This window comes from Sander lucioperca, chromosome 8 (assembly GCF_008315115.2).
Source record: "Sander lucioperca isolate FBNREF2018 chromosome 8, SLUC_FBN_1.2, whole genome shotgun sequence".
NCBI lineage: Eukaryota > Metazoa > Chordata > Actinopteri > Perciformes > Percidae > Sander > Sander lucioperca.
Genome location: NC_050180.1, coordinates 11,743,396 through 11,756,029, shown reverse-complemented (window position 1 = coordinate 11,756,029; position 12,634 = coordinate 11,743,396). Strand labels below are relative to the sequence as shown.

At 44.3% G+C, this 12,634-nt stretch overlaps 1 protein-coding gene across 2 annotated transcripts; it reads left to right on the top strand.

The window, feature by feature from the left end:
• The first annotated feature begins 6,641 nt into the window (after positions 1–6,641).
• LOC116037733 (histamine N-methyltransferase-like) lies at positions 6,642–9,704 on the top strand. Of its 2 annotated transcripts, none has more exons than XM_036004680.1 (6): positions 6,642–6,757; positions 6,894–7,033; positions 7,898–7,952; positions 8,707–8,814; positions 8,991–9,121; positions 9,567–9,704. In XM_036004680.1, the coding sequence occupies exons 4-6, from the start codon at positions 8,712–8,714 to the stop codon at positions 9,666–9,668; spliced, it is 336 nt and encodes a 111-aa protein (XP_035860573.1). In that variant the 5' UTR covers positions 6,642–6,757; positions 6,894–7,033; positions 7,898–7,952; positions 8,707–8,711; the 3' UTR covers positions 9,669–9,704. The 2 variants fall into 2 exon arrangements, with proteins under 2 accessions (XP_035860573.1, XP_031137583.2); XM_031281723.2 differs by having other exon boundaries at positions 6,894–7,036; positions 7,900–7,952.
• The last annotated feature ends 2,930 nt before the right edge of the window (positions 9,705–12,634 follow it).

The window sequence follows — 12,634 nt, the reverse complement described above, 5'->3', positions numbered from 1 at the left end:
CAGCAGTGTTGAAAAACTGAAGCCTGGATTTCGTTCAACGTCATCAACCCAATGCAATGGGTTATAATATGTTTAACCATTTTGTAACCCAATTATGGGTAAATTTATACATTTCAGGCTTAACCCAGCATATGAGTAACCAAATTAACCCAGCATTTTTAAGTGTGTAGGGTTTTCCCTCAATGTCCTATATATGCCTTCCTGCTTCATTTCTTCTTGTATTGAGGAACAATGTGGGTTGATTACTGTCATTTTTATTTTGCTTGACCAACAGGTTGCTGGTTTGATCCCTGGAGTGACAGGATAAATGTGGGCAGTCAAGTGAAAGAGCAGCACGCCCTTCTTTTTCATTACCACTGCTGAAGTGCCCTTGAGAAAGGCACTTAGCCCACACATGCCTTAGTGGAGATGTTCAATAGCCAATAGATATGACTGTGTGATTGTGGTGGGCAGCTTTTAGAATAATAATAAATGAAATCAGTTTACACAATTTTGTTTTTGTTTTTTACATTTCCCTTCTTATAAAAAAAGTCATACCAGTTTTATCCACTTCAGAAATGCTAGCTAATAGCCTTGCATGAAATTATGAGATAAATGAGACATTTTCCAACATTTTAAAGGGACAGCATATTTACCAAGTGTATGTGTATGTACAGTTGTGCAGTTAAATGTACAGTACAGGAAGTGATGTCAGAACTCAGATTTATTCAGAATAAGGATTATTGTTGAGTCACAACAGTGCCATTACAGGGAGAGAGACATTTTCATAATATTATTTATAATATTTAGTTGGTATTTTATTTTGTTATGTTATCCACGTCATAAATGTGATATTGGTGTAAACATCATTGCATTTAAAATGGGAGCGGAATATATTTTTTAAACTCAAAATGCTGAGAAAAAAAAAAAAATGTATTACAGTAAAAGTCAATAATTTAAAAATGTGTCTATCCAGTGGCATATGAATATTCTGCTGTTGTAGTCAATCTTCAGCATTTTATGCATTTTGTGGTCTGAGATACTTTTGCGCACACCACTGTAATTGAGTTGTCCCCAAATATTGCTGAGACATGACCTATCAGGGATAACATAATGCAATGCAGTGCGGTGTCATGGGGGAGTGACATTCAAAATAATCAAATATCAAATAAATAGTCTAGATTTATTTGCCTCATAACATCACTATATACTTCCACATAACTCTTGCCCAGTGTATCATATTAAAGCAGCCATATTATGCTCATTTTCAGGTTCATAATTGTATTTTAAGGTTGTACCAGAATAGGTTTACATGGTTTAATTTTCAAAAAACACCATACCGTACTGCACCGCTCTCTCTCACTGCTGCAGATCCTCTTTTCAGCTGGTCTCTGTTTTAGCTACAGAGTGAGACCTCTTTTCTTCTTCTTCTTCTGTACTATCTTTGATTGCACTGCACATGCCCAGTAGCTCAGATGTAGATCATGTCAGCTAGCTAGCTCCATAGACAGTAAAAGAAAGGCTGTTTCTACAACTTCAGTCAGTTACAAGGCAGGATTAGCTGGGAGACTTCTAAATGAGGGCGCACATGGAAGTAGTTCTTTTGTAGATTATGGTGAACTTGTGTGTGTTGTAGCAGTGCTTTGCTATTGAGAACGAGGTAGCATGCTAGCGTTAGCATGCTAGCGTTAGCCATAGCGTTAGCATGCTAACGCTACGAGCTAATGGTTGCGGTTAGCCTGCTCGTTTCGGCTTGTGACGTCAAAAGCCGTGCCGATTTTGAACAGCTCACCCAGAGACTGAAGGCAGGACACATTCAGAAACTGTATCTCACTCTAAACACCATGGATGGATTTTTTTCAAAGTTTGTATGTGTGTGGAAGCACCAGAGACACAACATAACACCCCAAATCCCAGAAAAAGTGATTTTTTCATAATATGGGCACTTTAAGGCTATCTGCTCTACAAGACAGGCCAGCATACTTCATCCATAAAATGTGGTCTGGCTCACACAGCCCTTGTTGTAACCCTGGCTCTTTACATTGGGACCACCACCTGACAGTCGGCGCAACCTAGGTTGGGCCCGGCTTCTTACATTTGGGCCAGGTCTGGCCCACACGACACTCACCATAACCTAAGTCAGGCTTGGCTCATTTAATTTGGGCCACATCTGGCCCACACGACACTCACCGTAACCCAGGTCGGGGCCGGCTCCTTACATTTGGGCCAGGTCTGGCCCACACGACACTCACCATAACCTAAGTCAGGCTTGGCTCATTAATTTGGACCAGGTCTGGCCCACACGACACTCACCGTAACTCATGTAGGGCCTGGCTCCTTACATTTGGGCCAGGTCTGGCCCACACGACACTCACCGTAACCCAGGTCGGGGCTGGCTCCTTACATTTGGGCCACATCTGGCCCACATGACAGTTGCCCTAACCCAGGTCGGGCTTGGCTCATTACATTTGGGCCAGGTCTGGCCCACACGACACTCACCATAACCTAAGTCAGGCTTGGCTCATTTAATTTGGGCCACATCTGGCCCACGACACTCACTGTAACCCAAGTCAGGCTTGGCTCATTTCATTTGGGGCACATCTGGCCCACACGACACTCACCGTAAACCAGGTCGGGGCCGGCTCCTTACATTTGGGCCACATCTGGCCCACATGAGACTCACCGTAAACCAGGTCGGGGCCGGCTCCTTACATTTGGGCCACATCTGGCCCACATGACAGTTGCCCTAACCCAGGTCGGGCTTGGCTCATTAATTTGGGCCAGGTCTGGCCCACACGACACTCACCGTAACCCAGGTCGGGGCCGGCTCCTTACATGTGGGCCACATCTGGCCCACATGACAGTTGCCCTAACCCAGGTCGGGCTTGGCTCATTACATTTGGGCCAGGTCTGGCCCACACAACACTCACCGTAAACCAGGTCGGGGCCGGCTCCTTACATTTGGGCCAGGTCTGGCCCACACGACACTCACCATAACCTAATTCAGGCTTGGCTCATTAATTTGGACCAGGTCTGGCCCACACGACACTCACCGTAACTCATGTAGGGCCTGGCTCATTACATTTGGGCCAGGTCTGGCCCACACGACACTCACCGTAACCCAGGTCGGGGCCGGCTCCTTACATTTGGGCCACATCTGGCCCACATGACAGTTGCCCTAACCCAGGTCGGGCTTGGCTCATTACATTTGGGCCAGGTCTGGCCCACACGACACTCACCGTAACCCAGGTCGGGGCCGGCTCCTTACTTTTGGGCCACATCTGGCCCACATGACAGTTGCCCTAACCCAGGTCGGGCTTGGCTCATTACATTTGGGCCAGGTCTGGCCCACACGACACTCACCGTAACCCAGGTCGGGGCCGGCTCCTTACTTTTGGGCCACATCTGGCCCACATGACAGTTTCCCTAACCCAGGTCGGGCTTGGCTCATTAATTTGGGCCAGGTCTGGCCCACACGACACTCACCGTAACTCAAGTTGGGCCTGGCTCATTCCATTTGGGCCACATCTGGCCCACATGACAGTTGCCGTAACCCAAGTCAGGCGCGGCTGATTACAAGTGGGCCACATCTGGCCCACTCAACATTTGCCATTGCCGTAACTGAGCCTTAAGTGCCAAAAGTGGCACAAATTTGGCCCAAATGTGTCTGCTATCTGGGATTGGTCAGTAGGCAGTGCTTTTACACCGGTTGATCTCTAATCTCCAACATAACCTGCTCCCGACCAGGTTAGGTGTTCAGCATAAGTAACCACGGCGATTGAACCCGGTAACAAGTGATCCACCGTCATGATACAAACATGCATACAAAACCCTGGGTTGAACCTGAAGTTACCTCATTAACACCAAATCTTGCTTCGTAGTACAGGCCTCTGGCCTCTGGTGAATCAGCTGAACATGTTTATTGTTTTTCTGTGCAGGCCTTCAGGTTGTAGGTGTAACAACACATCAAATATTAAATTGCATTGTGTTCTGTATGTTTGCAAACTTGGATCGAAATACATTTGAGGTGTACCTGTCAGTTGCCACTGCTGGGCCTTGCCAAAACATCTCACCCAAGTAGGCCTAGCCTGTAACAATTCCAAATTTTGCTGGACAATTAATTGTCTTAAAATAATTGTGATTAACAATATAATTGTCCCTTATAGTGAAATAATATTTTATTTATTTATTTATTACTTTTTCAAACAAATTGAAGTTTAAATGAATCCCAGGATACATCTTTTGTTATATCACTGTTATGTGACCCAGACACGCAGGTTCACAGCCTACGAAGCAAACCACGCCTCTTTATTATCATAAAACATTGTAAAAAATTAAGAAAATTGATAATAGAACATTTATTTCCATCAATAACAAGCAAAGCATTAATCATAGGCCTAAACAAAAAACTGAGCATGTTTGGCTTTAGATGGCTACAGCCCAGGCTGTATGGAGTTTCTATGGCAACAAGTGACAGCTGCCGCTAGCAGCTAAACAGTCTGACCAATAATAACTTATATAATTACAATTTGGCACATCTAAACAAAATCAACAATTACCATTAACAGTCATACCCCTTAGGACCTTAGCAAAAGTTAGCAAACAAGTTGTTCTGTACAGATTACAACAATAAATCACACATCAAAAACCTGTGGAACTAGCTACTTTAGCATTATGTTAATGAATAACGGCCATCTCTGGTACATCATCGTCATTTACGGTAACGTTACTAATTAAACAAAGCACCATAGTAGATTAAACACCACAGACGGACTAACTACATTACTTAAACACATGTAAAGGTGCTTTTGTGAATTTTTAACGTTCAAAAGCCGACTGGACTTGCAACTGCGGGTGGGGCGTTCTCTGCTAGAAATCCATAGTATCATAGGCTAGCTAACGTTACTGTTAGGTGATGCTACACCGGTATTGCGAACGCGTTTGATGGATCCAAATAATAGTGTGACCAATCTCATTAAAAAAATGCTCTAATGCTTTAATTGCGGTTATAGAAAATAGCCGTGATTATGCAAAAAAATTGCAGTTAGACAATTATTTAATAATTGTTACAGGCCTACACCCAAGCCCTGTATTTTCTTCTTTTTAACATCTATAGGCTACTCTCAGCTTGCAAAACATGCAAAGCCATATCATGCATTGTAAAATGCTGTCTAAACAGATTCTCTGGCAGTTTTGTGTCAATTGCACAACTCAAAACCTTTATCTGACCCTGAAGATGTGTGTCATGCAGTATAAATGTGTGTGCTCACTCGAGCAGAGTGTGATCTGTTGCTCAAAGATCTGTATCTGGGTTTTGCAACTCATACACATGAATCAAAAAATTTGGGTCATAGTTAACCATTTTTCATCCGCGGCATGGTCTGCCATGACAGAGAGTCACCCCTTCTAATTTAATTTTCTTGTCTAATGCTAAAATAACATTTTTCATCTACAGTCTGTGTAAACTATCTGTTTGGATCTGGTGTTCTGAGCTGAGTAAATGCTATGTCAGTGTCTTCTGTCCATGTCACCTTGTCAGTCTCAGTCCATAGTCATATTAGACAAGAGTTCTCATGCTGGCACCAGAATACAGGAAACGACATCTACTCTGTTAAAAATGTCCCCTCCCCCAATAAATTGTCCCACCAATATTTTAAAGGTCCCATGGCATGAAAATTTCACTTCATGAGGTTTTTTAACATTAATATGCGTTCCCCCAGCCTGCCTATGTTCCCCCAGTGGCTAGAAATGGTGATAGGTGTAAACCGAGCCCTGGGTATCCTGCTCTGCCTTTGAGAAAATGAAAGCTCAGATGGGCCGATCTGGAATCTTGCTCCTTATGAGCTCAAAATGAGCAAGGTTACCTCCCCTTTCTCTGCTTTGCCCACCCAGAGAATTTGGCCCACCCATGAGAAAGAGACATCATGGCTTTCAAACGAGCAAAGTGGCAGTTGGTCAAGGCCACACCCCCACCCTCCACCTTGCCCCCCCCCCCTCTCCTCCTCAATAGCTACAGACACAGAAATGGCACATCCTAAGGAAAGCTCATTGTGGGACTGGCTCTAGTAGCTGTAATTCTGTACCAAGGCTGAATTTTGGGAAAGAGACTTCAGATACAGTATTAGGGGACCACTAAGGTCTATATAAAAGCATCCAAAGAGCACCATGTCATGGGACCTTTAAATGCTTCTTACGGCAATGTATTTACTCCTGTTCTGTAATGAAGTACATTGCTTTTTATTGTATTACAAAGTGCTTTACATAAACTAAATATACAAAAATAAGAAGCAGCAGTTAACTCAAATATAGTCTGGATTATTTTAAAATCAATCCTGTAATCCTGTATTTTTTAGTGTGACATTTTTCTATAGGGCTAGCAATAGTAATATGGCATCAGTCTTGTAAATTCTTTTCAAGTTAACTTTTTGAAATCTTATTTTTCTTACTGTGACACTGTTTTTTACAGTTACAGATAACTTTTTGTTTTGTTTTAAACCATTTTAATGGTCTTTATTATGACAAGGCATTCTCTGTTATGAGTTTAACACACTAATGATAGGGCTGATTTCATAATCGCCGATGGAATACACCCAATAGGAATCTGACAGCAGAGTTGCAGTTGGCTCTGGTAGACAAATCCAAAGTTCATATTTTCAAGAGTTACTCAATAATAGCAAATATAAGAACAGCCAGCCAGCCTGTGTAAGGGGAGAGTAACTCTGCAACTTAAGAGTGGCAGAACAATCGGCTCCCTGTATTTACTCTCCACATATTCAAGGTATTGTTGAATACTTATAACATTGCATGATTGATGCTTACCATTGGGATTAAAAGTTCTTTTTTAGTTGTTTTTTGCAAGGATAAATCATTGCAATGTGATTCCTTTTCCAACTGCTATGTGTAATGTATTGCAGGAATCAGTCATGGCTGCAGAAGCAAAGCAAACTTGTTATGAGGGCAGTTCTGTCCAAAGCTTTCAGTTCTACCTGGAACATTCGGGATAGCACGAGGCCATTCTCCGGTGTGTTCACAATATCCTACCAGGAGAATTTAAAAGGTACAAGAAAAAAGGCTTAGAGTGCTACACTGCACTTGTTTTTAATCTTAACTATTTCTACTACTCACACAGACTTAGTAGAGGTTGTGGGTGCCTTTTTTGTCTTCTTGTGCAGTTTGAAGACATAGAGATCATTTAGCTCATTGACTTAGTTCTTACTTCATGACTTCTCTCAGAAGTTGGAAAATGTTCTTTCAAAGGGAGATGATATTGCCTATAATTTCATTCAGGTACAAAGCTGGCAGTAGTGCTGCAGTAACAGAAACATTAAGGGCCCTTGTGTTGGTCAAAAGTCAATTTTCCAACTCTGATAACAGTGAAGTTGGTGGGTGGCGTTCAATTTAATTTAACACTCTAGCATGATTTTTGTTGTTGTTGATGGCTTTTTGACTTTAATTCATTTTAATCTTAGGGCACTCTGTACACTGTACAGAGTAATGACGGATTTTTTACTAATAATGAAAAGTGCTTGTAGGATGTACTGTACTTTCTCATTTGATGAATGTAAAGTCCTGTTTCCATACAGCAGCAGGATTGATATGTGCTTTCCATATACAGTCTCTAACTCTAGTTACTGAGTGGTGTGCATAAATACACATGGGTTTATTAGAAACGTCTGGTATTAGACTTAAGGGGTGAGATACTACATTTTTTGAAATGTTTTATATTGGTTTTCTTAAAGAGAGTGGAGAATGTTTTAAAGTCAGAAATATCAGAAATCAGGCCAAGAAACTGCCAAATTATTGGTATTAATCAACATCATAATGAAACATATTTTAGTTATTACATTAAGTGCTAATTGGGTAATACATGGCATTTATTTTTTTTATTTTTTATTTTCCATCTCTCATGTGTTGATGCAGAATTGGAGCAGGTAAAAGCAGTCTGGATGTTCTTGGTGTTGGAAGTGGTGGAGGTATGTGATGAGAACTGGTGACTGTTTGAACACATGTTGTGGTTTGTAGAAGTAGTTTTGGCTCAGTTACTAACTGTAGTGCGTGAAGGCAAAGATCAAGTGCAGAAGATTGCATTATTGTGTGATCTATGTGTTAAAAGAAGCAGTTTTTTTTAAAGACCAGAGGAAAATACACTGTTCCATGATTTAAAAAAAATAACTAGTGACTTTGACTTAATTTTCCACAAAAGACACATTTACTGTAATCAAGAACTATGCAAATCTACATATAGTAAATGTCCTATTTATATACAAGATGTACGGAGTTTATCAAGGTATCAAAGCTGCCCATATGAACATTGATTCAGTTTTTTGGTGCTGTAATCATTCCTTCTGTTCATACTGACTAAAGAGATGTGCTTTCAATGTAAGTGATGGGGGACAAAATCCACAGACCCATTTCTGTGAAACAATACATGCAAAGGAAGCTAATATGACTTATGCATCCGCACTTGCAGTCTTTCTATTTTACAAAGTTCCCTCTTTGTGTTACTATGTTACTGTAGTTTAGCAAGGAAACACTATCTGGGCAAACACAAGGAGGAATTGTGTCCTAAAAAGGCTGTAACTCTGATATGACTGAGTCAGACTGCTTAAGCCTCATACACACTTATTCCTAACAAATACCTTTTGGTGCGTGAGGTTTTTACATTGAAACAGCATTACACTGAGGCAGTAGGATTTCAAAGTCTAAAGACTTCCTGTTTTATTCCAGGGGAAATGGATGCCCAGATGCTCACTCTACTGCAGTCTACATTTCCTGCTGTCCCGATCACTGCTGACATTGTGGAGGGCAGCTCTCAGCTCACAGACAACTTCAAAGGTATCAACAATTCAGAACGCCACTCAGTGAAATCACTTTTAGATTTGTATTTTTTCTTTGTCTTCATCACCTGATCATAATCTGCAATTGGGTCATTAGGTTTGTTATATAAAATGTTTTCATAAACTGTTTTGTGTTTATTTAGCTTTCTCTGTTTCTTTATGTCCGACTTATAGCTTTGGTAGCAAAGACCACCAACCTTCAGAAGATCCCATTTGCTTGGTATATCATGCACAGTGAGGACTATGAGAGGCAAGTAAAAGAAAAAGGAGACATGAAGACTTTTGACTTCATACACATGATTCAGGTATTATGAGTTTGCTTTTTGGACATTCAATTTAAAAATTATGACATGACAAGATGATTTTGGGTTCACTTTCTGGCCTCTGAGCTTTGCATGTTCTCTACATGTTGTCCTGGGTTAAAGTGAGGACTAAAGATTGCTGTGAACTGTTGGTAGAATGTCAGTCTTGCTTTGTGTATGCAATGACATTTATTTAGCTCCCAACTAAGTCCTCAACTGCTGCTTGAATTCACTGGGGAGCATATCAGCAGAACCTTTTCTGCCAAACAAAAGTGGACAAAGATCAGTGTTATAAATAATCGTATATACTGACATCCTCTGACATAGCCTAAATCTCCATGACACAGCAACAGTGACTAGAAGACACTTCAAACGGTGGGTTTGAGTGAATGCAAGCTTAAATCCAAAAGGTTAAATTACAGGTTCCCCACAACTCTCTCCTTAACAGATGATCTACTATGTGGATAACCTTGCCGACACCATCAAGTTCTACCATAGCCTTCTGAAGAACAATGGCAGGCTTATGATCATCATTGAAGCAGGTAAGTAGAACTAGGTTTTCCATACTGCTTTCTGTCCTTCCTCCTAACCTCCTCACAAGTCCCCGGCTGAGCGCCGCTACGTTGGAGTTTACCCCGGTGGACGAGAGGGTCGCCTCCCTACGCCTGCGGGTTGTGGGGGGGAAAACTCTGACTGTTGTTTGTGCGTATGCACCAAACAAGAGCTCGGAGTATTCGGCCTTCTTGGAGACCCTGAATGGAGTCCTGTATGGGGCTCCAGTAGGGGACTCCATAGTTCTGCTGGGGGACTTCAACGCGCACGTGGGCAATGATGGAGACACATGGAGAGGCGTGATTGGGAGGAACGGCCTCCCTGATCTAAACCAGAGTGGTTGTTTGTTGTTGGACTTCTGTGCTAGTCATGGATTGTCTATAACGAACACCATGTTCGAACATAGGGATGCTCATAAGTGTACTTGGTACCAGAGCACCCTAGGCCAAAGGTCAGTGATCGATTTTATAATCGTTTCATCTGATCTGAGGCCGTATGTTTTGGACACTCGGGTGAAGAGAGGGGCAGAGCTGTCAACTGATCACCATCTGGTGGTGAGTTGGGTCAGAGGGTGGGGGAAGACTCTGGACAGACCTGGTAAACCCAAACGGGTAGTGCGGGTGAACTGGGAACGTCTGGAGGAGGCCCCTGTCCGACAGACTTTCAACTCACACCTCCGGCGGAGCTTTTCGTGCATCCCTGTGGAGGCTGGGGGCATTGAACCCGAGTGGACAATGTTCAAAGTTTCCATTGCTGAAGCTGCGGCGGGGAGCTGTGGTCTTAGGGTCTTAGGTGCCTCAAGGGGCGGCAACCCACGAACACCGTGGTGGACACCGGTGGTCAGGGAAGCCGTCCGACTGAAGAAGGAGTCTTTCTGGGATATGTTATCCCAGGGGACTCCGGAGGCAGTTGCAAGGTACCGAAGGGCCCGAAGGGCTGCAGCCTCTGCCGTGAAAGAGGCAAAGCAGCGGGTGTGGGAGAAGTTCGGAGAAGACATGGAGAAGGACTTTCGGTCGGCACCAAGGTGCTTCTGGAAAACCGTTCGCCACCTCAGGAGGGGGAAGCGGGGAACCATCCAAGCTGTGTACAGTAAGGATGGGACGCTGCTGACCTCAACTGAGGAGGTAATAGGGCGGTGGAAGGAGCACTTTGAGGAACTCCTAAATCCGACTAATACGCCCTCTATGGTAGAGGCAGAGCTGGAGGATGATGGGGGATTGTCGTCAATTTCCCTGGTGGAAGTTGCTGAGGTAGTTAAACAACTCCACAGTGGCAAAGCCCCAGGGATTGATGAGATCCGTCCAGAAATGCTTAAAGCTCTGGGTGTGGAGGGGTTGTCTTGGTTGACACGCCTCTTCAACATTGCGTGGAAGTCGGGGACGGTGCCTAAGGAGTGGCAGACCGGGGTGGTGGTTCCCCTTTTCAAAAAGGGGGACCAGAGGGTGTGTGCCAATTATAGGGGTATCACACTTCTCAGCCTCCCCGGTAAAGTCTACTCCAAGGTGCTGGAAAGGAGGGTTCGGTCGATAGTCGAACCTCAGGTTGAAGAGGAACAATGCGGATTCCGTCCTGGTCGTGGAACAATGGACCAGATCTTTACTCTCGCAAGGATCCTGGAGGGAGCCTGGGAGTATGCCCAACCGGTCTACATGTGCTTTGTGGATCTGGAGAAGGCGTATGACCGGGTCCCCCGGGAGACACTGTGGGAGGTGCTGCGGGAGTACGGGGTGAGGGGGTCCCTTCTCAGGGCCATCCAATCTCTGTACGACCAAAGCGAGAGCTGTGTCCGGGTTCTCGGCAGTAAGTCGGACTCGTTTCAGGTGAGAGTTGGCCTCCGCCAGGGCTGCGCTTTGTCACCAATCCTGTTTGTAGTATTTATGGACAGGATATCGAGGCGTAGTCGGGGTGGAGAGGGGTTGCAGTTTGGTGAGCTGGGGATCTCATCGCTGCTTTTTGCAGATGATGTGGTCCTGATGGCATCGTCGGCCTGTGACCTTCAGCACTCACTGGATCGGTTCGCAGCCGAGTGTGAAGCGGCTGGGATGAGGATCAGCACCTCTAAATCTGAGGCCATGGTTCTCAGCAGGAAACCGATGGAGTGCCTTCTCCAGGTAGGGAATGAGTCTTTACCCCAAGTGAAGGAGTTCAAGTACCTTGGAGTCTTGTTCGCGAGTGAGGGAACAATGGAGCGGGAGATTGGTCGGAGAATCGGCGCAGCGGGTGCGGTATTACACTCAATTTATCGCACCGTTGTGACGAAAAGAGAGCTGAGCCAGAAGGCAAAGCTCTCAATCTACCGGTCAGTTTTCGTTCCTACCCTCACCTATGGTCATGAAGGCTGGGTCATGACCGAAAGAACGAGATCCAGGGTACAAGCGGCCGAAATGGGTTTCCTCAGGAGGGTGGCTGGCGTCTCCCTTAGAGATAGGGTGAGAAGCTCAGTCATCCGTGAGGAGCTCGGAGTAGAGCCGCTGCTCCTTCGCGTCGAAAGGAGCCAGTTGAGGTGGTTCGGGCATCTGGTAAGGATGCCCCCTGGGCGCCTCCCTAGGGAGGTTTTCCAGGCACGTCCAGCTGGGAGGAGGCCTCGGGGAAGACCCAGGACTAGGTGGAGGGATTATATCTCCAACCTGGCCTGGGAACGCCTCGGGATCCCCCAGTCGGAGCTGGTTAATGTGGCTCGGGAAAGGGAAGTTTGGGGTCCCCTGCTGGAGCTGCTACCCCCGCGACCCGTTACCGGATAAGCGGAAGAAGATGGATGGAAGATGGATGGATGCATGAAAACAGCATGTGCTTTAGCAGGGTGCTGGACTATTTCTATCTTCATCTCTTCCAGTAAATTTACTACACCCACTGTTTAAAATTTCTTAAAGAATATAATGAAGTAATTAATTCAAAATTTAAGTGTTTTTTGTTTGTTTACAACTATGCTTATAGATGCCTAATATCATTAGAAAGAACTAGATT